Source organism: Ictalurus furcatus, chromosome 1 (genome assembly GCF_023375685.1).
Source record: "Ictalurus furcatus strain D&B chromosome 1, Billie_1.0, whole genome shotgun sequence".
In the NCBI taxonomy this organism is placed as follows: domain Eukaryota; kingdom Metazoa; phylum Chordata; class Actinopteri; order Siluriformes; family Ictaluridae; genus Ictalurus; species Ictalurus furcatus.
In genome coordinates, this window is record NC_071255.1 from 25,104,462 (window position 1) to 25,128,884 (window position 24,423).

At 38.2% G+C, this 24,423-nt stretch overlaps 2 protein-coding genes across 4 annotated transcripts; both read right to left on the minus strand.

Annotated features, from left to right (window-relative positions):
* Positions 1 to 92: 92 nt before the first annotated feature.
* clec3ba (C-type lectin domain family 3, member Ba) lies at positions 93 to 6,205 on the minus strand. 2 transcript variants are annotated; one of them, XM_053633913.1, is made up of 4 exons: positions 5,906 to 6,205; positions 4,902 to 5,027; positions 4,606 to 4,722; positions 93 to 1,408 (listed from the first exon to the last, which is right to left on the minus strand). In XM_053633913.1, exons 2-4 carry the CDS (start codon positions 5,005 to 5,007, stop codon positions 1,008 to 1,010), a joined length of 624 nt encoding a protein of 207 aa, XP_053489888.1. In that variant the 5' UTR covers positions 5,008 to 5,027; positions 5,906 to 6,205; the 3' UTR covers positions 93 to 1,007. The 2 variants fall into 2 exon arrangements, with proteins under 2 accessions (XP_053489888.1, XP_053489887.1); XM_053633912.1 differs by lacking the exon at positions 5,906 to 6,205 and having other exon boundaries at positions 95 to 1,408; positions 4,902 to 5,390.
* Positions 6,206 to 8,428: 2,223 nt separating this feature from the next.
* LOC128613226 (cytochrome P450 7B1) lies at positions 8,429 to 23,068 on the minus strand. 2 transcript variants are annotated; one of them, XM_053633894.1, is made up of 6 exons: positions 22,615 to 23,068; positions 18,404 to 18,540; positions 10,230 to 10,868; positions 9,855 to 10,040; positions 9,504 to 9,682; positions 8,429 to 9,323 (listed from the first exon to the last, which is right to left on the minus strand). In XM_053633894.1, exons 1-6 carry the CDS (start codon positions 22,689 to 22,691, stop codon positions 9,012 to 9,014), a joined length of 1,530 nt encoding a protein of 509 aa, XP_053489869.1. In that variant the 5' UTR covers positions 22,692 to 23,068; the 3' UTR covers positions 8,429 to 9,011. The 2 variants fall into 2 exon arrangements, with proteins under 2 accessions (XP_053489869.1, XP_053489878.1); XM_053633903.1 differs by having other exon boundaries at positions 22,898 to 23,067.
* Positions 23,069 to 24,423: the final 1,355 nt, after the last annotated feature.

A 24,423-nucleotide genomic window follows, 5' to 3' on the forward strand; every position in this document is an offset into this window, starting at 1 on the left:
ACTCACACATCTGGCTGCGTGTGTTGTAAAAAGTCCTTGGGAAGCAGCAAGAGCCATATTATGTAACACTTGATTAAACATCTGTTTTATTGAACACGACTGTGAAGTAATCTTTTTAACTGGAATACATTACTTATTATAATATAAATTTTTCTGCATCTGAAGTACACCAAGAGTGCAGTTCCAAAATAATCATTCTAATTCTTAACAAAAGAAATTTTGTTTTATTTATCAGGTAGCATGCAAAAATGTGACATAAAGAGCAAAAATCAGAGGATATATAATAGAGCTGCCGTATTTGGTATAAACATTATAAATCCTGCATGTGTCTCCTGATATGAGTGCCTCTTATTGTAAGTAAATTATTTCTGACAAGTTTTAATATGAACATTGTATCCATAAATGACTTGTTTTTATACCTATCCATTGTAGGACTGGAAAATACACAAATCACATAAAAATTCTTTTTATTTGCTTGTTTTTAAATAGATAAAACATAACTCTGTTCTTCTCCACTTTATTTATGCCTCCTCTACCAAGTGGTGGAGGCATTATGTTTTTGGGTTGTCCGTCCGCCCATGTCTGTGCGTCTGTTGAAGATTCTCATTAATGTGATATCTCAAGAATGATTGGCTGAATGTTTATAGGATTTATGTGTCATTATCATTGTAACCAGCAGATGAACTGATTCCATCTGATGAACTCCAAGCAAGGTCAAATGTCTGAAATTGTCTCTCGTCAATAGCTTCTTTCCTGTTTGAAGTATATTTTAAAGGCATTTCTGGCATACAAAAAAGACTTGACTTGTTGGTGGAGGCATCCCCATCGTCGCTGTTGGCATCAAGTTCTTCTTGTTTCTTACTTGTTAGAAGCCATGTTTAGTCTTAAGAGCTTTGAATACAAATGCAGTATACAAAGTTGTCTGAATTTATGATGCACCATTTCTGACAAGCTTTTACTTACATGTGTAAAGGACATTGTTTAGGATAATAAGGACCAACAGGAACTCAGACAATATTGAACTCACATACAAAGGCCTTCACAGCACGGCAGTTCTCATCGAACCACTTCCCACTGTCTATGACAGACATAAAGGCACAATTCTGGCTGCGACCACCGACAGGCTGACGGGTGACCTCTGTCTCCCAGTTTTGGAAACGTATCCTGGACCCTGATTTATCAACCCACTCTCCCTCTTTCAACATGTCATTGATGCCCAGCCAGATTTGTTCCTTGGGTCCAATCGTCTCATGAACATAGACATAGAGTTGGTAATTCTCATTGCCGGTCACAGGAGTGCCCAGGCTGCCACCCTGTAAGATGCAATCATCTGTAGCATCATAGAAGTTCTTCTTTAATGGGCTGGCCAGGAAGCACTTGCCTGGAACCTTGATGCCTTTCAGGCAAACTGCAATAGGAGGTATTACAAAGAACCATGTTAAGGTTTCAAAAGACAACAAGCAGATGTTAAAATGGATGCCAAAGAAGAAAATCAATTCCAGTTCATCACCTTGTGCAAAGCAGATAGCCATGTGATCTAAACCAGCCAATGACTAATGCATAGCATACATGAGTGAATTCCACACATCCTGAATGAATCCACTTGTCCCAAGTGTTATAAAGAACAAACATGGTTTAGCCTTTCTATTAAACTGCTTGGGGAGTTAAAACACAAATGTGATGTCTATTTATGTGTAGACATAATAGTAGTGTGGGTTAACAGTACTACATATCAACAGCAAGTGATATTGGAGACAAAAATAAAATAAAAATGAAATACCACAAAATAAGATTAGTATCTGTAAAAATTAAACATCCATAAATGAGAATTTATTGAAGATGTCTTAAGTAGGGTTAATGTATTTTATTATTATTATTATTTTAAATATCATTTATTGTTATAATAGAGTTTCAATTAAGAAAGTGGCAGCTACCACCTGAAAGGATGTGCATATACTGACAAAAAAGGGACAAAATACAATTTTATATTAATAAAACTATAATGAATGAATGAATTAATTAAACAAACTTGTATATCTACAACACGACGCTAGTGACAGAGTGTGACATACAATGCACAATTTCGGTCAGTGAGCTGGGAAATTATGGTGCTGCCACAGCGCCCCTTCCATTCACTACATCTACATAGTGTAGATCTGCTTTGCATAAGTATTCATCCCCTTGAACTTTTCCATATTTTATAGTTTTACAACCTGGAAGTGAAACAAACTTGATACAAAATATGTTTTTATAAATAATAGCTCATGGAGATTAATATTATATACTACATGCGGATATATATATATATATATATATACACCAAAAAAAGAAATGTCCTCTCACATTCAACTGCTTTTATTTATCCAGCAAATTTCTTAACAGGTGTAAATATTTGTATTAACATAGACACATTCAACAACTGAGACATAAACTGAACAAGTTTCACAGACATTTGATGAACAGAGATGGAATAATGAGTCCCTGATCAAAGGGGGTGGGGTTGGTGTCAATATCAATAGTAACAGTCAGTATCTGGTGTCCTCCAGCTGCTTTAAGTACTACAGTGTATCTCATCCTCATGGACTGCACCAGATTTGCCAGTTCTGGCTGTGAGATGTTACTCCACTCTTCCAACAAGGCATTTACAAGTTCTCGATCACGTCTGGAGGGATACATGGTTACATGTAATTTTCCACTGCAAGGACGATCAACTGTCCTTCCTGTCTCCCTGTAGCACTGTCTTAGTCTTACATTACAGACATTGCAGTTTATTGCTCTGGCCACATCTGCAGTCCTCATGCCTCCCTGCAGCAGGCCTATGGCATGTTCACGCAGGTGAGCAGGAACCCTAGGCATCTTTCTTCTGGTGTTTTTCAGAGTCAGTAGAAATGTCTCTTTAGTGTCCTAAGTTATTGTAACTTTGACCTTAATTGCCTACCGCCTGTAAACTGTTAGTGTCTTAAGGACTGTTCCACAGGTGCATGTGCAATAATTATTTATAGTGTTTGAACAAGTATGAAAAACATTGTTTCAACCCTTTCCAATAAAGATCTGTAAAGTTTGTTTGGATTTTACTAAATGTGCTTTAAAATACAGTCTGCTGAAAAAGGGACATTTCTTTTTTTGCTGAGTATATATATATATATATATATACACACACACACACACTATATAACACCTTCTCGGACTTCATGATGCTGTTTGGTTAGACATGTTCTCTTACAAACTCTGGGGTCTTCCAGGAACAAGAAAATTTATATTGAGATCATGTGACCCTTTTATTGTACACAAGCGCTCTCCATTCAACTAATTATGTGACTTCTGATGGCAACTGGCTGCACTAAAGATACTTTAGGGGTTTCAGAGCACCGGGGTGAATGCAGTAATCCATTGCACTCAGAAACTGGAAAAAACTGACCTCCAACAAGGAAAAGTGCAATGGAATGGTCACTCAACTTGGAATTCCAGGTTGGAAACTCTGTCAACATCCACATTGTCTAAGTTGTCTGACAAACAGACCTGACCTGTCCCTTTGCATCATTTACTACTTGGTAAAACTTGATTTTACTTAATAAGTAGCTTTTGTCTTGTGAAAAGGTGTTTTAATGGTTTTATAAGTTTAGGTTTATAACCTAGTTGTAACCGTTGGTTTCAGCTTGATATTATTAACATGATTAGACCATTGTGTATGATAGTTTTTAATACTTGGGTTGTAATTTGTAAATACTTTCACAAAGTAAACTGATTTACCCCTACCCACCTTTAATTCTAAGGATGTTTTGTTTTGAAGTACGAAATATAATACCAATAAATTCAAACAAAGGGGAAAAGTTTTGTAATGTTTTCAGATTTTTATAAGAGGCCAGCTGTTCTAACAATGCTACAGTCTATATGACATAGGCTAAAAGTATTATTTTTTAAATAAATTGCACCCTTTGTGCAGTGATTGCTGGTATTTCTACAGGCTGCCTCTCTTTCTTTTGAAGTATGTGGATGTGTACATACAGTGGTGATTGAAAGTTAGAATTTTTTATATTTCTGCATAAACATCTTCAGATTTTCACACAAGTCCTACAAGTAGGCAAAGAGAAACCATTTAAACAAATGATATAAAAAATATTATACTTGGTCATTAATTTATTGAGGAAAATGATCCAATATTACAGATCTGTGAGTAGCAAAAGTATGTGAACCTCTAGCTTAGCAGTTCATTTGAAGGTGAAATTAGAGTCAGGTGTTTTCAATATAGAAAATTCTAAAGGGTTCACAAACTTTCAAGCACCACTGTAGGGCTAGCTCATTCTAATAACAGGTCCAATGTGTGAATCTTTAGTGGTCACTAAATTTAGTGCTGTATTTAGTTTATTGGAAAAATTGTCCATGCAGTATATATATTTCAGCATCCCCAGCTCAAAATGCTTTCTTAAAAAAAAAAAAAAGTTCTGCAGAATGACAAGTGCAATAGAATACAGTAAATGCACAGCATCAGGAAGAAGTGGCTACAATAATTGTACAAGTATTATTATTATTATTATTATTATTATTATTATTATTGACCACTATAGGGAGATAAATTGTGCGTATTGTAAGAGTTTTATTCAGTACCTAATTGCAGAGCATGGACTTCCTTCAGGGCATTCAGCTCCTTCACAATCTCATCAATCTTTTTCCTCAGATCTTCAATGGCAGCGCTGTGAGTAGCTCCTGATTCCAGCAGCACATCTATTACACATTTATGAAACAAACAACTCAGCAACACTTGCATGCAAATATACAGTTAACCATACCCTCTTAAACTATTTAGAACAATTATAAGCATGTTAGACACCCGTTTATCTAACCTTTCATGACTAGACTACATGGTTAGGAAAACAAGAATAAAGTTCAGATAGTATACTTGCCTTTTGTTTCATTCTTTGTCTGTGTGTTCTGCTCAAGCAGGCAGTGTGCAGGACACATGATACACAGTAGCAGTGCGACACCTCTAAAAATCATATTTACTTTCATCTGGACTCCTAAAGCTTATCCTGAACAGAGAGATCCAAGAGCTTGAGTAACTCTACTGTGTGCGTCTGCGTCTGAGGCGTGAAACATACCAACTATGTCAGAGCTGTGTGAAACCCAAATGAAACGCCTGCAGGAGGGGAAACTACTGCTGTACCATCCCTCCTGTTCACAGTACACAGTAAACTGTAGAGCTCAAACTTGCTAACCACACCACCACACCCATATCCAAGCAGCTGCATGTGTTTCACCCAAGACTCGTGCTTTTCTCGACTTTATTGTATTACTTCAAATACAAAATAACAAAAAACAGCTGTACTCACAATTACATTATGTTGCAGACAAGCAGACTGAAAAACAGATAGATAGATAGACAGACAGATATATATATATATATGAGATAGAGAGAGAGAGAGAGAGAGAGAGATAGGTAGATAGATAGATAGGCAGACAGACAGACAGATAGATAGACAGATAGATAGATAGTCAATCAAACATGTGTGAGCCTTAGATTTTGTAGTGTTGGGTAGTGTAACTGGAGTTACATGGAATTCGTAAAACTGTTATCTGCAGTCAAACTTTAAGACAGTACTTAGATCATTTTCACACCCATCACTTCATCTTCTCAACTCTCTTATACACAACACCCATCTTAACTTAAAAATGTAGTCTTACACAGAGTTAGACAGACAGACAGAGATAGATAGATAGATAGATAGACAGATAGACAGATAGATATATAGTCAGTCAGACAGACTGACATAATGCAAGTGAACTATTGCTACTTAACACTGAGTCTTTTACTTGTTTTCCCCCAGGATACACCTAAAGCATTATACTTTTTAAAAGCAGTGTCTAATCACAGGCATGTCTAACTTGTTGCAACAGAGCTCTAACACACCACATTCCGGCCCTGGAGGGTAATTAGCTGAGTGTTGAATCACGTATATTACGTAATGTAAACTGCAGTACTGTGGCTTTTCATCAGTTAGAGAGCAGAGGCTGCATCAGAGATACCGCGTCCCTTCCCACCATAGGAAGTGTCGCGGGCGAATGGGGACTCTTATTTAGTTGGGGACGGATTATTTACTTCCTCAATTTTGGCGTTGCTTACTTTGACCACATCTTGAACCACCACCAGTGTTTTAGGGCGTCAACATGCTGCAAAGTTTGCGCATATTTTTAAATAGAAAAATACGTATATATTTTCACAATGAATATAATGTTCAATAATAGTTGTGTTTATAACGTACTTTTTAAATTGTGATCCAGTTTAATATGTTTTGTCTTTATGGGAAATAATATAAATGGGGTTAGATTGGGTTTAGGTTTTGCGCAGGGTCGTAACGACTCTTTTTGTATTATGACTGGTTTCACTAACTAACCTGTTATTATATTTGAGGTTGGTTAGGTTGATGTGGTTGCTGAGGTTAACATGGTGCTGTGGTCGAGGTTAACTTGCTCATATAAATCTCTACGGACATGCATCACCGGCATAGATTACATAAAAAAAATACATTGGAAAGAAAATTCAGTTTTGTTATATCTGCAGTGTCATTATATAATTTCCCTCTGCTTATTTATCTATCCATCCATGCCACTGTAGTGCACAGTGTGAACGACATCCATTGTGATAAACCTTGTTGTTGATAATAATGGGAACTATTAAAATAAATTTTAGCTAACATAACACAAGACTATTGTCCGCTAAATTTTTTATGGTGACAGTTATGGCTAAATTGCAATGAATTAGCTAGCTGTGGAGTGTCGTCAGTTAGATTACACCATATTATCCAACCTCCTTCTGAGTACATCTTCTATTATTATGTCCTTTTCTGACCAGTAATGCAAATACTCTGCTGGGCTTCTCATCATCCTCAAAGCTACAGAAAAACGGCACTGATCAAGCCATACCAACTGGTGCAACAGAGAGGGAATTTAGTATTTATATCTAAATTATTATGACAAAATCTTAACCTTTTAACCTCAATTTTCATCATTAATTTGACATATTTATGCTTCATTAAGCATAAATTAAACAATCAGTATATATAAATAGATAATCAGTGCACAATCCATGTTTTTTTTGATCCATTGTTTAATTGTTTACATAAAATAACATAGGCTACATAACCCATTTTTTTTTTTTTTTTACATTTTCATTTTGGAGTACATGGTTCGCCTCACAATGCCAGGTTTGGGGGCTCGATTCCCGCCGCTGCCCTGTGTGTGCGCAGAGTTTGCATGTTCTCTGCGTGCTCCGGGGTTTCCTCTGGGTATTCCGGTTTCCTCCCCCAGTCCAAAGACATGCATGGTAGGCTGATTGGCATGTCCAAAGAGTTAGTAGTGTATGAATGGGTGTGTGAATGTGTGTGATTGTACCCTGCAATGGATTGGCACCCCATCCAGGGTGTACCCTGCCTTGTGCCCGATGCTCCCCGCGATAGGCTCCAGGATCCCCGTGACCCTGAAGGATAAGTGGTATAGAAAATGGATAGCTGGATGGATATTTATATTTTTGCTTAGCTTTAGCTCAGCGTGAAGTGGCAGTTGGTTGTTACGATCCAAATAATGCATATGTGCAGAGCTCCGATTTCTCCAAACAAGTTTCTACATAACAAGCGTTATGATTTGGACCAAATAAGTCCAAGGTGTGTGTTGTAGAGTCAACCTCGTTTTGACATCGAATATATGTTTTATTTTCAACCTGCCCTCTCTGATGAGCTGACCAAATGGGGAATGTTGATTCAACATTGAAAACTGATGACTGATACTGACTTATAGAACTAAAAATAGACGTTGAATCAACATCTCTTTTCTATCTGGGAACTGAGGTCGTTTGGTCCGTCTGTCAAGGTCATCTATCTATCTATCTATCTATCTATCTATCTATCTATCTATCTATATCTAGATCAGTGGTCTCAACACTCTAAACAAACCCCACTTCAGTGGGTCACTCATGTTTTCTTTCTTTCAGGCTCTTCTTGTACAAAAGGTTTCTAACTAGCCCACCTCCCATACAGTCCTCAATTATGCGTAGCTCTTGAAATAGTTGTTTTGTACGCCTTCAATCCACTCTCAGCCACTGTATTCTATAACTACTTCAGAGTGAACGTTAGCCTCACTGTGGCTTCCCTCACAAGTATCGGTCTTGGTTTTTTTTTGCAGGACCTTCCATTTGCTCACACTTGATCCAACAGTGCTTACTCGAATGTCTTACTCAGAAGTCTCATCAATGACAGATCAATAGAGGTGGTTTTTGTTCAGAAAATCTGAGTTGTTTTAATATTTTACTGGTGAAGGCCAATTATATGTCAATTGTGTCCTTGTTAAGACAATAATTTCCATCTGGATCTTCCAGTGTGGTAGAAATATTACCTTCTAAAGACAAATATCAAGTTAAACTCACAGAGACACAGCTGAATCTAGAGTAATATGTTTATTCTCATCATGGCAGAAATTAATTTTGAGGAAATATACAAAATAAAATCATGATTGATTTCCTGATCCATACAATTAAATTGTAAGTGTGACACGCTCATTTCAGGTGGATGTCAGAGAGCAGTAATGACTGATACTAATTTGTTATTTTAATAATTTAAGCCACAATATACTGTCAAACAATATTTCCATATTAATAATGTTGCCATAAAATATCTTTGACAGTTTCACAGAAAATTATTAAAATAACATTAATAATTGGGTGTAATTACACCTTATATTATAAATCTGTTTCTGTGTTTTTAGTGTAGCTATCTGGCTAGGCTTTTAAACTGAAACAGTAAAAGTGCATCAACACTGAAATGTCCAATGTAAAGTTAGGGCCCTGAAGCAGAGAACCACTGCTCTAGACAAAGCATTTCTGTCCTTGACTCAGCACCATCTAAGTTACTTTTGGAATTATGAAATGGATTATGAATTATGGATGAAAAGAATTATGAATTATAGAAATGGAAGAGTAATGATTGCCTTTACCGCCTTCAGTATAGTTCATGACCTACCCACTTCTACAGCCCCTGTGTCTGCAGGCATTTTTTGACTCTGTATCTAAAGGAGATATGATTCGCAGGTGGCATTATGCCCAGACCTGCTCGACTTTTCTCCATTGTTGCATGTTGCTGACCGTCAGTGAGCTGCATGTCACACATCAGCAGTGTGATACAGAAAAATTGCTTTAGCTCGTTAAGTGCAAAGAATCGTCCAGGACACATGGTAGCCCCTGATCCAAATGGCATGTGGTAGTAACGAACCTTCTGATTTCCTTTGTAAAATTCTGTTTTCATCTTCCCATTCTCCACAAATCGGTCAAACTGGTACTGCTGCAGGATCACACACAGATCACCATGTAAAAATTTATAATCACATTCATTAAACTTCAGTTTTAGTATTTTACAAGCTTATTTTTATAGCTAGTTAGAGTCAGAACAATATTCTCATAACTGTTCTCCTTTGCTGTTAGAACTGTCTAGACAGTTAAAGAGGCTTGCCTATATACTTACCTCTGGATCTGGGTAGATCTCAGGGTCCAAGTGTGTGCTCTGGGGGTAAAGAGTGACAATATCTCCTTTACGCACACAAACCGAGCAGTGGGGGTTCAGACGCAGACAGAAGTCCTCCTGAACTACCCGGATATTCATCGAGACAGACGAAAGACGGAGACTCTCATTTATAGCACTTTCTACAGCGGAGAAAGGAACCAAGAGGAAAAAAAAGAAACAGGTTCAGAGGGGGAGAGACAGAATGCAAAAAAAAAAGTAAATGAGTTTGCGGTTTTGTGCAAAACCCTTCTGCATCATTTAGGTTTACTGTTTTAACAATTGTGTGTGTGGGCAAATGTGTGCGTTAGTTACCAAGGTAAATCAGTTTCTCAAGTTGCTCTCTAGTCATAGTCTCGGGCTCCTTTTCTCCAAACATGCCCATTATCTCCTCTTGCACAACCGAAAATGCCTTTGGGCTGGAGAGGAGGTAGTACAGACACCAGAAGCATGCTGGAACAGTGTTCCCCACTGATGCCCACAGGATTCCAAAGTGGTGAGCTGGAGAGGGAGAAAGTTTTGCAATTTTCTGAAACAATTGTTAAACCCAATTGTAAAACTAATGAGACCTAAATGCTGTCTTGGCTACTCATGTTTCTTTTAAACTTAACTACTTGATTTATTAGATTTTTTTGGTCACTTGAACAGTTTTTCCCTTATTATTCCACTTGAAGCATGTCTATATGTTACCTGCTTTGTCCAGGTCTTTGAGTGTGTCGTATTGATTGAAAAGTTCCGTACGTGCCTGTATGAACTCTGATGGATTGGTCCATTCTGCCATTCTATGAGGATGGAAAAACCTAATTAATTGCTCTCGAATAGATTTAATTCTTCCCAACAGAACAATGGGTATTCGGGCGATCAGCAGAGGAAACATTGCATCAAACTTCCTGAAGTTAACCAGCAGCGCATCTATCCAACTTTCCCTGTGAAACTGTGTGTGAACATCCATGTTTGTCTGTGGAGGTCGTCCATACAGTGTCAGAAACGTTGCCTCAAACATCACATGTTCACAAAACTCATATAGGTCCTTCTGCCGCCAATCGCACTCTCTTCCTACCACACTGCTGGACAGGAAGTCTTGTTTTAAGACCAGCTGTAAGTTTCCCATCATTTTGAGAGTGAGAGAGTTGAGAGCAGAGCCCTGAAGGAGCAGGAATGATCTCTGGATTTTTTCACTTAAGCCAGGGAACTTTCCAGTGTTTACAGCAGGGAAGCCAAAAGTTGTGGAAGCTGCTGCATCTGAAAACTTATGGAAATCCAGCTGCTTTCCCTGCTTAACGACAGCTGGATACAGGAGCGGGTTCATCACAAATGTCATGTATTTACCTACAACAGGGACACATACAAACAACTTTTTAAATGTCATTTTCTTATATATTGACCAGCATTGTGATTCATAGAATATATTGTTGTATGCGAAAAAAAAAAAGAAAGTACAGGGTGTACACAACAATATATTTCACCAATTTCTATATACAAACAAATAATCTCAGGTGAAAACAAAAAAGCACAAGCAATTTCAATGTATTATATATATTCAATATAATAATAATAATAATAATTAAAAATTTTTTTTTTTTTTTTTTTTTACATTTTTTACAAAAAAGTAAACCAACATTCAAAAGCCAGGTGGGAAAAAATAAGTACACCCTTCAGCTAGGTGTTACTACTGAAATGCACAAGATTAGTTAATCATCAAGAAGCTGTGCATAAACGAATACCCTCAAACATCAATGAACTCAAGTAATATATAGAACCATCTTTACCAACAATAACATGAATGAAATGGACTCTGTAGAAGTTTATCAGTCTCTCACATCATTTTGGAGAACTTTTTGCCCACTCTTCTTTACAATATTGTTTCAGTTCATTAATGTTTGAGAGTATTAGTTTATGCACAGTTTTCTTAAGAGCCTGCCACAGCATCTCAATGGGGTTGAGGTCTGGACGTTGCCTTGGCCATTTCAACGCTTTATTTTTTTTTCCTTCTTAGCCATTCAGCTGTCAATTTGCTGGTGTGCTTGGGATCATTGTCCTATTGCATGACCCAATTTCAGCCCAGCTTAAGCTGCTTGCCTGACATTTTTCCTCAGGGAAAACTCTGGTATAAAGTGGGGTTCATCATTGTGTCAATGACTACACGTTTCTCAGATCCTGTGGCTGCAAAGCAAGCACAAATCATCACCCCTCCATCACCACTTACAGTTGCTATGAGGTGTTTTGTGATACCCTGTGTTTGGTTTTTACCAAACATGGCATTATGCATGATGACCAAAAAGCTTCACCTTAGTCTCATCAGTCCAAAGGATATTATTTTTCCTTTTCCTAGCCACCCTTCCACGAAAGCTATACTTGTTCAGTCTTTTTCTGATTGTGCCGTCATGAACATAAACATTTAACGTGCTTACAGAGGCCTGTAGGTCACATGATGTACAGTATGTACAGTGGATCTGGATTTGTTGTGCCCAGTGCATCTGCTAAAGCAGGAGTGGAAGTGCTGTTCAAGTAGGTAAACCAGCTAATGTAAAGGTTATGTCTGTTCACAATACTTTCATGAACAACCAAATAATATATTGACAACATAAGAAATTAAATATATACAGTGAGGGAAAAAAGTATTTGATCCCCTGCTGATTTTGCACGTTTGCCCACTGACAAAGAAATTATCATTCTATAATTTTAATGGTAGATTTATTTGAACAGTGAGAGACAGAATAACAACACAAAAAATCCAGAAAAACACATGTCAAAAATGTTATAAATTGATTTGCATTTTAATGAGGGAATTAAGTATTTGACCCCTCTGCAAAACATGACTTCGTGCTTGGTGGCAAAACCCTTGTTGGCAATCGCAGAGATCAGACGTTTCTTGTAGTTGGCCACCAGGTTTGCACACATCTCAGGAGGAATTTTGTCCCACTCCTCTTTGCAGATCTTCTCCAAGTCATTAAGGTTTCGAGGCTGACGTTTGGCAACTCGAACCTCCAGCTTCCTCCACAGATTTTCTATGGGATTAAGATCTGGAGACTGGCTAGGCCACTCCAGGACCTTAATGTGCTTCTTCTTTAGCCACTCCTTTGTTGCCTTGGCCGTGTGTTTTGGGTCATTGTCATGCTGGAATACCCATCCACGACCCATTTTCAATGCCCTGGGTGAGGGAAGGAGGTTCTCACCCAAGATTTGACGGTACATGGCCCCGTCCATCGTCCCTTTGATGCGGTGAAGTTGTCCTGTCCCCTTAGCAGAAAAACACCCCCAAAGCATAATGTTTCCACCTCCATGTTTGACGGTGGGGATGGTGTTCTTGGGGTCATAGGTAGCATTCCTCCTCCTCCAAACACGGCGAGTTGAGTTGATGCCAAAGAGCTCCATTTTGGTCTCATCTGACTACAACACTTTCACCCAGTTGTCCTCTGAATCATTCAGATGTTCATTGACAAACTTCAGACGGGCATGTATATGTGCTTTCTTGAGCAGGGGAACCTTGCGCGCGCTGCAGGATTTCAGTCCTTCACGGTGTAGTGTGTTACCAATTGTTTTCTTGGTGACTATGGTCCCAGCTGCCTTGAGATCATTGACTAGATCCTCCCGTGTAGTTCTGGGCTGATTCCTCACTGTTCTCATGATCATTGCAACTCCACGAGGTGAGATCTTGCATGGAGCCCCAGGCCGAGGGAGATTGACAGTTCTTTTGTGTTTCTTCCATTTGCGAATAATCGCACCAACTGTTGTCACCTTCTCACCAAGCTGCTTGGCAATGGTCTTGTAGCCCATTCCAGACTTGTGTAGGTCTACAATCTTGTCCTTGACATCCTTGGAGAGCTCTTTGGTCTTGGCCATGGTGGAGAGTTTGGAATCTGATTGATTGATTGCTTCTGTGGACAGGTGTCTTTTATACAGGTAACAAACTGAGATTAGGAGCACTCCCTTTAAGAGTGTGCTCCTAATCTCAGCTCGTTACCTGTATAAAAGACACCTGGGAGCCAGAAATCTTTCTGATTGAGAGGGGGTCAAATACTTATTTCCCTCATTAAAGTGCAAATCAATTTAGAACATTTTTGACATGCGTTTTTCTGGATTTTCTTGTTGTTATTCTGTCTCTCACTGTTCAAATAAATCTACCATTAAAATTATAAACTGATCATTTCTTTGTCAGTGGGCAAATCTACAAAATCAGCAGGGGATCAAATACTTTTTTCCCCCTCACTGTACACAGATTTTATATATATATATATATATATATATATATATATATATATATATATATATATATATATAGAGAGAGAGAGAGAGAGAGAGAGAGAGAGAGAGAGAGAGAGATATAGATTATATCTATATCTATATATATATATTATATATATATAATATATATATACATATATATACACACATATACATATATATATATATAGAGAGAGAGAGAGAGAGAGAGAGATACACATATATACACATTACATTTATATATATATATATATATATATATATATATATATATATATATATATATATATATATATATATATATAGAGAGAGAGAGAGAGAGAGAGAGAGATGTGTATATATAGAGATATATATATATATATATATAGAGATAAAGTGGGCCAGCGAAGAGCTGCAATACTACCTGGCTGGTCGGCACTTCGTCCTAGTGACAGACCACACGCCAAAGACACTAATGCCAGGGTAACCCGATGGTTCCTCTCATTGCAGGATTTCTCTTTTCAGGTCCAGCACCGGGCAGGGACCCTCCATGGGAATGCAGATGGCCTCTCGCGACGGGATGCACTGTGGGCCCGACACACAACGGCAGTGGGCTCGGAGCTGTGGGGGGGGGGGGGCATGGGGTACTGTGGCAACAGGCCGGCGCACAGGAAACAAAGATCGCTCCTCCCGCGACTGCCATGGTGGCGTGGAAGAGACAGCTCCGCTTCAGCGCCACCAAATGTTTTGGATGGCCAGAGAGCACGTGGTGGCGGGGCCGCCGACACACCCACAGCTCGTGACTGGTGCACCGTGCAAAAGAATTCCACCATCCAGCAAGCGAGGGGAGAGTATAAAAGAGCGATATTCCACTCGCAGGAGAGAGAGAAGTATCTCCAAGCATCTGCGCAAACCTCTGCCGTGTTTTATGTGATTTTGCCGACGCGTGAATGTCTCCTAATCGCGGTTGTGTGTTTTTCTGGTTTCAGGTGACTCCGATGAGAGTGACGGTTCCGCCCCCCCTTGGCTGTAACCGCCGATGGCTGAGACCCTCACCGCCCGATCGCACTTCAACCCACACACACACACCCCACTCACCGATAGTCTTAAATAAAGATCACTCTACACAACACTGAAACGGCCTCCTGTGTGTCTGTGCTCCACCCACCGCTGGCTAAATTCCCTACAATATTTATTTATTTATATTATATATATATATATATATATATATATATATATATATATATATATATATATATATATATATATATATATATATATATATATAAAAAAGATACAGTATCTCACAAAAGTAAGTACACCCCTCACATTTTTGTAAATATTTGATTATATCTTTTCATGTGACAACACTGAAGAAATTACACTTTGCTACAATGTAAAGTAGTGAGTGTACGGCTTGTGTAACAGTGTAAATTTGCTGTCCCCTCAAAATAACTCAACACACAGCCATTAATGTCTAAACCACTGGCAACAAAAGTGAGTATACCCCTAAGTAAAAATGTCCAAATTGGGCCCAATTAGCCATTTTCCCTCCCCGGTTTCATGTGACTTGTTAGTGTTACAAGGTCTCAAGTGTGAATGGGGAGCAGTTGTGTTAAATTTGGTGTCATCGCTCTCACACTCCCTCATACTGGTCACTGGAAGTTCAACATGGCACCTCATTGCAAAGAACTCTGAGGATCTGAAAAAAAAAAGAATTGTTGCTCTACATAAAGATGGCCTAGGCTATAAGAAGATTGCCAAGACCCTCTCACTGAGCTGCAGCATGGTGGCAAAGACCATATAGCGGTTTAACAGGACAGGTTCCACTCAGAACAGGCCTTGCCATAGTCGACAAAAGAAGTTGAGTGCACGTGCTCAGCATCATATCCAGAGGTTGTCTTTGGGAAATAGACGTATGAGTGCGGCCAGCGTTGCTGCAGAGATTGAAGGGGTGGGGGGGTCAGTCTGTCAGTGCTCAGACCATACGCCGCACACTGCATCAAATTGGTCGGCATGGCTGTCGTCCCAGAAGGAAGCCTCTTCTAAAGATGATGCACAAGAAACCCGCAAACAGTTTGCTGAAGACAAGCAGACTAAAGGACATGGATTACTGGAACCATGTCCTATGGTCTGATGAGACCAAGATAAACTTATTTGGTTCAGATGGTGTCAAGCATGTGTGGCGGCAACCAGGTGAGGAGTACAAAGAAAAGTGCGTCTTGCCTACAGTCAAGCATGGTGGTGGGAGTGTCATAGTGTCATGCCAGACCTAAACCCTATCGAGCATTTGTGGGGCATCCTCAAATGGAAGGTGGAAGAGCACAAGGTCTCTAACATCCACCAGCTCCGTGATGTCATCATGGAGGAGTGGAAGAGGTTCCAGTGGCAACCTGTGAAGCTCTGTTGAACTCCATGCCCAAGAGGGTTAAGACAGTGATGGAAAATAATGGTGGCCACACAAAATATTGACACTTTGGGCCCAATTTGGAAATTTTCACTTAGGGGTGTACTCACTTTTGTTGCCAGCAGTTTAGACATTAATGGCTGTGTGTTGAGTTATTTTGAGGGGACAGCAAATTTACACTGTTACACAAGCTGTACACTCACTACTTTACATTATAGCAGAGTGTCATTTCTTCAGTGTTGTCACATGAAAAGATATAATCAAATATTTACAAAAATGTGAGGGGTGTACTCAATTTTGTGAGATACTGTAGCTCTTTGTTTTTTCTTTACGTCTCTGAGTATTAAATGGTCTAACCTTGGACTGAATTTGCTGGGACACCCACTCTTGGGAAGATTGGCAAGTGACTTGAAGACTCTCCATTTGTAAACATTTTGTTTCACTGAAGAATGGTGAATTTCAAATTGTTTGGAGAGGGCCTTATAATCGTTCTCAGATTGATGTGCAGCAACAATTGCTTCTCTGACATTATGACTGGTGTCCTTTCTTCTTGGCATGATGTAGACACACACCTAAGAGCTCTAGAACACCAAACTGCCAGGTCTGCTTTTATAATCACACTTCTTGATGAACATTTTGTGCATTTCATTAATAACACCTGTCTGCTAATTTCTCTCATAATAATTGTGGAAGTAGGAAGGGTGTACTTATTTTTCCCCACCTGGTTTCTGAATGAATACTTTTGGTATGAAATGACTACATATTGAAAGGTGCCATGTTTTTTGTTATCAAGTGATGTTATTTGTTTGTTTATAGAAGTTGCTGAGGACCACACAATTGTTTTCTCACCCCTAATAAATAAAAACATAGAATTGAACAAGGGTGTACTCTCTTTTTGCCATGACTGTACTTTTGGCCATATAGTGTAGCTATGCCAAGTAATTTAATGTACATGATGCAGAAAAACTAGTTCATGCTTTCATGTTCTCTAGGCTGATTGATTGATTGAAAATGATTTTAATAAAGTTCACCTGAATTTCATGCAATTATTCATTTATTTTGTGAGCATTTTAGTAGAATTTTAGCATTTTAGGATTTCTTTTTTCTGAAAAAAAATAGTTTTTTTTTTTGTTTTTTTTAACACATCTTTGTGTGGAAATATTTAACACACTGTGTTGAAAGCAACACAAAATGTGTTGTCCTTAACTAGACATGCTGGTGTGTTAAAAATGAACACAAGCTCTGTAATTTAACACATCTGTTTTGAGAGTGCAGGTACACTACTGGTCAAAGTCCAGTCCTTTTTACACATGACTATAGAAACTTTGTAGGACAATGAACTTTTTTTTGGTACTTTAGAAATGAAAAGTTCTTTTTTTATGCTGAAAAACTTGTTTAGAAGGCAACACAATACATTTGAATGGATTTAAATTGATGGTTGGTGTAAATTGTTATTTTTGTTTAAAGCTCTTTTTCACCCCCATTTAGTACTGCCCTTCAGAAGCTACATAAGATATTTACAAAAAGATCAAATAATAAAAATTTACACCGACAATCCTGTTCAAAAAAAGTTTACACCCCCTGGCTGTATCATGTTGCCTTCTTGAGCATCAGTGAATGTTTGCACCTTTTGTAATACAGTAGCTGTGTACGAGTCCCTCACTTGTCCTAAGTGTGAAATGATCAATCTCAATATCATATAGCCACTGCTGGAAAGGGGGTCAAATATGCAGAAAATGCTGGAAAGCCAAAGAATGTGCAGGACCTGAACGATTTTTCTGAAGAACAGTGGGCAGCAGTGGGCCAGATGGACAGGTGATGTGAATAACATTGTTTACAACATTATACATTAATATATATATTTCCTGACTTTGCTGGACTGGCCTTGTCTGGCATTTGTGTGCACATTTTTTTTTTTTTTTTTTTTTTTTTTTTTTTTTTTTTTTTTTTTTACGTGTGCACCGTTATCATTGTTCTCTATGAACACGAAGGTGGAAATTGGAAAAACAACTTTTTTTCCCCACGAGGAGAAAGCTAAATGATAACTATATAATAATGAATCTTTCTACTCAAAATATGATGAAATCGAATGACAGTAATCACTCAAAAAATTAAACAATTGCAAAAACATCATAACCAGTAGACTGGACTAAAGTAAAATTATTTTTTAACTTAAGTATACCCTATCTATGTATTCATGTATGAATGTTTGTATTTATTTATTTTTTAAATTGTACTATTTTGGTTGTTGTACCTGCAATCAATACAGTGAAGACATCTCCATGACACTTCTGTAGTTGTTGTAGGAACTGATAGGAATCGTTCCTGAATTCCAGAGCTTTCCCCAGAAATGGAATCCATCCTTTTATCAGCGGAGGCTCTCCCTCCCTCCTTTAAAACACACATGCACCAGGGATCTTTAAGATGCACTTGAGAAAATTTGTGAAGTGCATTTTAAGGTATTTATATGTTGCATTCATGAATGTTTAACTATTTAGAATAACACTGACTTAATTTATTGTTTTGCAATATTTTCATAAAAATTTTGTGATTGTACTGAGGACACTAAAGGCACCTTATATTGATAATGACCCATACACACACACACACACACACACACACACACACACACACACACACAGAAAGGATGTGTCAATCTCCTACACACTTTTTATTACTACTTCAACACGTGTTAAATTACCCAATAAATGAGTTAAAAAAAGATTTCACACGAGTGACCAACACAACATGTGCTAAATTATTGTCCAATCAACCGACATCATCGAGTGTGTCCTCACTGCATCCTGGATTACATCCACTATGTACTGGATGTTGTAACCCTAAACCTAACCATAACCAAAACCTTAGCTGAATTACTTAGCGACATACTTAACTGTGTCTGCTGTCTGTTCATGCGTGTTACAAAATCCAGAACACAATGGATCTAATCCAATATGTAATAGTGCTACAGGCTGCAGTAAGCACCTCTTGACGTCATCATCCAAATCTAAACTTGCCCCAAAGTGAATGATTTTCCAGTGTGACAGTGGAGTAGTTGCCCTGAGGCAAGGAAACAAAATGACGACAGGTAAGATAGCATTCATTGCTATTTAGCGTTAATGCTGCTGAAAATGCCTGGCTGAGTTTGTAATATTTATGTAAATGTAATATTTAGGCAGGGAGCTGTAAATGTAATATTTAGGCAGGGAGCTCTCAGAGTTACTGTTTTCATTGGAAAACAGTAACTCAGCAAGTGGTAATTAACTTTACCTATTGCGACAGCTTCAAAAGTGAGTATCATGTACTGCTTCCTCAAGTGTTTTAGTGTCATGTGTTTATGTTGGCTGTGAAATATGGACTGAGGTCATTCTATAATTTTCTGGGCCTCCATCTTATCTGAGGCTCTGAGTGAGGGTTAGCTTAGCTGTATGCTGTCACCAATGACAGTAGGAATGAGTGACACTAACCTAGTTGATAACATTACTGATAGCATACAGCTTGCGGTAACATTCCCATTAACTTTTTGAGAGTTAACAGTAACCTAGCATTACAGCTATACACCATGATGTAATACAGAGGAGTGGGTTAGCTTTACCTACATTTAGCAAGTGTTTTGGACAAGGCAAGCTTTAATTTAATTAGCATTAGGAGGATGGGTTAGGACCATGTTTCTTCACGCATTCAGCGAATGTTAATGCTAATTAGCAGGTGCAGACAGACAGTGGCTAACATAACGTAGCTAGTTCAATAATGTTGAGGCCAAATGTTCTTCACAAGGTTGATGTGACAAAAAGAGAGGTTGTGGGTTATGTTGTAATGCTTTCCACTATCCCTACTTGTAATGTAGGTCAACTAAATTAGGTTGTGCAAAAGTTTGGCAGTGAAGTGCTAAAGGTGGGAAAATAACATCTGCAAGCTTGCCATTTTTTCCTGGTGAGTTTACATCGCCATTTTGTTCATTGGGAGAGTGAACGTCACGTTTGCAAAATTACCCATTATTAACCACTAGAGCTGCAACAACTAATCCATAAAATCAATGACAATCAATTATAAAAAATAGTTGTCAACAAATCTCATTAACGGTTAGTTGGTCTGAACACGGGGTACATTTAGTCCTTGTGTTACATCTGTTATGTAAAACATGCATCCTCAAGTACAGACCAAAGTTGTGTTCCAAATGACGTACTATACACTTACACAATGCACTATATATTCTACCATCTACTGTATGAATTCTAACTGGAAGTATAAGCAGTTTCCCAGTTAATGGCACATGACGTCAACGGACATAATGCGACGCCGCAAGATTTAGCAGAATACCCAGAGTCAACGACAATAAATATCTTCAGTTTACTGTTTGGCAGTTGTTACCTTTTATGCCCAATATCAAGTAATAGCAGAAAAAAGTTTGCGACCTCCAAGTCCAGTAAGGCAGGGTAGCATTTTATATTAAATGCAGTGAAGATCAAACTTTACAAAACAGAGCTTTTTTGTGTTGATTTTGATGTACATTTGATGGCCGATTTTAAGCTTTATGGCAGAAGCAGTCAGGTTTTCATTTAATATCTCTTGATATTTGATAGAGCCCATGATGCCATGTATCCTAACAAAATGTTCAGGTCCTCTGGCAGTAAATCAGCCGCAAAAAATTAAAGTGCCACCACCATATTTAACCGTGAACATGTGGTACTTTTCCATATGGCTACCTCTCAGTGTTCACCAAAAACCAACTCTGATGTTTATTGACAAAAAGCTCTATTTTGACTTAATCTGACCATAGAACCTGATCCTATTTGAAGTTCCAGTAGTGTCTGGCAAACTGAAGACTCTCGAGTTTGTTTTTGGATGAGAGTAAACACTTTTTTTTATATATAAACTCTTCCAAACAACTTGTGGTGATGTAGCTGACTTTGGATTGTAGTTTTGAAGACTTTCTGATCCCAAGGCCCAACTAACTTCTGCAATTCACCAGCTGTGATCCTTAGAGATTTTTTGGCGACTCGAACCATCCTCTTCACAGTGCATTGAGAGAATTTAGACACATGTCCAATTCCAGGTTGATTCATAACATTTCCAGTTGACTGGAACTTCTTATTTATTGCCCTGATGGTGGAAATGGCCATTTTTAATGCTTTTGTTATATTCTTATAGCCACTTCCCATTTTGCAAAGTTCAACAACTTTTTGCCACACATCACAGCTATATTCCTTGGTCTTACCACTTGTGATGGGAATTTGGCCTATGTGTTACTCATATTTATACCCCTGAGAAAGGAAGTCATAGTTGAACAATTTCCTGTTCCCAGTCACCTAAGTGTACTTGTCATGTATATCAGAGAAGGAACTTTGAACTACAGTTCCCAGCAGCCACTGCACCTCACTACATCACAGTTACATGACCACCTGCACCTTAATCATGTCATGTTAATGAGCACCTGTGTGTATATAGCCACAGTTTGCACTGCACTCTTTATCTTATGTTTGTCTTTCGTTGCCATTGTCTCGGTTGCTGTGTTTATGGTCTTTGTGTTTTGCCACAAGTTCTATAGCTACTGTTTTGTTTGTATTTATATTAAAGCTAATCTGCACTTGCATCCATCTCCGCCTCCAGCCAGGACAGTATTAATTTTTTAATCATCAATTTGAATATATTCCAAATATATCCATGAGCGCAGAGTATTTGTGATTTTTTATAATAATATCATTAACAATAATAATGGTCTATTTTTGGGGGATAAAATTATTAAATGTTGATTCATGTTAGTGCTAAAATATAAAGTTTCAGTCCTGATTCAGGAGTTGTACACCACTCGTGCAGCTCTCCTACACTGCACCCAGATGATGCCCCCTGACTAGCTAACATGCTGTCTTGATTGTTTTATATTCTGTCACACTGTCCTTCTGTTGGCCTATTTTACAAATATGACTTGATATCTGTTCAGCACTACTTAAAATAAATGTTTAAATAGCATTTATGTTTCTGTATTGTGTTTTATTTTTATGCTAATAACTTGTGTTAAAAATTGGTTCAACCATCAACAAGCTGGTGTGTTATGATGTTATGATGTGTTGTGGGCCGGTTGTGGCGGTTCGCTCTGGGCCAGAAAGAGCAGGGCTACTTTTTGGTCCCAGTTCACCCCTGATTATTGCTATTAATGCTAAATAACGTATGCTGAAAATTAATAATGGATGTTAAAAACACTGAAATGAGGGCCCCATTCATATATTTCGCCTAGGGCCTCCAAATCACTAAATCCACCTCTGGTTGCAGCCCTAACAACTAACCAACACTATTTTTTACTAAGACAGAGTGAAGTATGTTCAATGAACTTTTTGATCAGATAAAAAACAAACAAACAAACAAAAAAAACACAACAACAACAATAATAATAACCTGCATAAACACCCGTGTATGTGGGGAGGAAATAATGTTCAGTTCAAACATTACACAAGGAGGAATTCTCACCGTCTCCTGCTGAACAGCAAAAGGAGCAAGAGAAGGGAAATTATGCCCAAAGGTACCGTCAGTAAAATCTCCAGCATAGCCACAGTTTTCCAGTAACTTTAACAAAAAGACACGAGACCTGAAGTCAGACTAAAATGAATTTGGTCAGTTATCCCCTCCCTGGCGGATTTAACGACGAACAATATCCAAATATCGACTTATCTGATTCCAGCTCTCTTCTCTCGTCATGTAGTGATGGGTCGTTCACGAACGATTCACTCATTTGAACGAATCTTTTATATACCTCGGGAAGCAGAACGTGTCCAACTTTCAACTCCTCCCCGACTGCAAGCGGCAACTCTCACCGATCGGTTACATTCATAGACATATAAATAGATAGACGCCGCATTGGCTACTTGTCCCGTTGCAGCGATACGTCAACGCGTCCGCCATATTGGTCCGGGCAGGACTGCTCTACAAACACATACAAGTAAACGGGGGAGCTGCGGTTTTTCTGGATAAAAAGCACCGTTTACATTTCTCAGCTGATTTACGTGGAGTACAAATAAAGTATTGTGAAAACTCACGCTTGTCAAGCATATATTTGGCTTATTTTTCTTAGACGTCTCTAATGTTATATAATTTATTATACATGAAATGTGCATCAAGTTTTTCTTCCATTGTGGAAACGACTTTTCGGACACTTTCTGCTTCCCGTAGTGACACGCGCGGTGTTTGCTTTCTTTATGCAATCGCAGCCGAAGTGGATTAGATTTTGACCTGTCTGATTTTGACCTGTAGAAACCAGAAACACTTTTCACTGGATAGGTGAAGTTAATACAGTGCCTGTATGTACAAGAAGAAAGTTCAACATACGCCTGTATTATTTAAATACCAATAAAGTGGGGTGGGGTATATATATATATATATATATATATATATATATATATATATATATATATATATATATATATATAATGTTTTATCAGTGTTATTTTGATAAACATGACACATATTGTCAGGTATTGTATTTGGAGCTCAGTCACACCTGATTGTCATCCCATTGATTGAAAACACCTGACTCTAATTTCACTTTCAAAGTAACTGCTAGTCCTAGCAGTTCACATACTATTGGATCATTTTCCTCAATAAATAAATGACCAAGTATAATATTTCTGTCTCATTTGTTTAATTGGGTTCTCTTTATCTACTTTTAGGACTTGTGTGAACATCTGATGAAGTTTTAGGTCATATTTATGCAGATAAATAGACAATTCTAAAGGGTTCACAAACTTTCAAGCACCACTGTAACATTAAGATGACATGAAAAGGGTTTTTACTGTTATAAAAATACGGATTTGTGAGCGGAACTGAATGTGTCAGAATAAACATGACAGCACGTCATCGTTGTCGTCGGTGAGTCTGGCCAATCGTGAAACAGCTGTGTCGTCATCAGTGCTCGTGCAGACGCTCTGGAGAAGCTGCGCTGGCTGAGGGAGCCGGCTGCTCTTGTATCGATATCGCGTTACTTTGATGCCACACGTCACAGTGGCGTGGCGCCGTCTCAAGGCGGACACCGATTGGTCTGCACAGAAATTAGTTAATAATTCCCAACCTTCCTTACAACCTTCCTTAGTTAGATTTTATTTTTACTATTACAGTTACACTACGCATTTATGGTCTAAAAAGAAAATAGCAAAACAAACAAACAAAAAACTCCCCTCAAGATCCTCAAGAAACATTTAACAATGAACCAATGAGACTGACACTAAAGAAAAAGGATGCAATTTATTTTCAGAAAATATTAATTGAACATGTATTTTACATGTA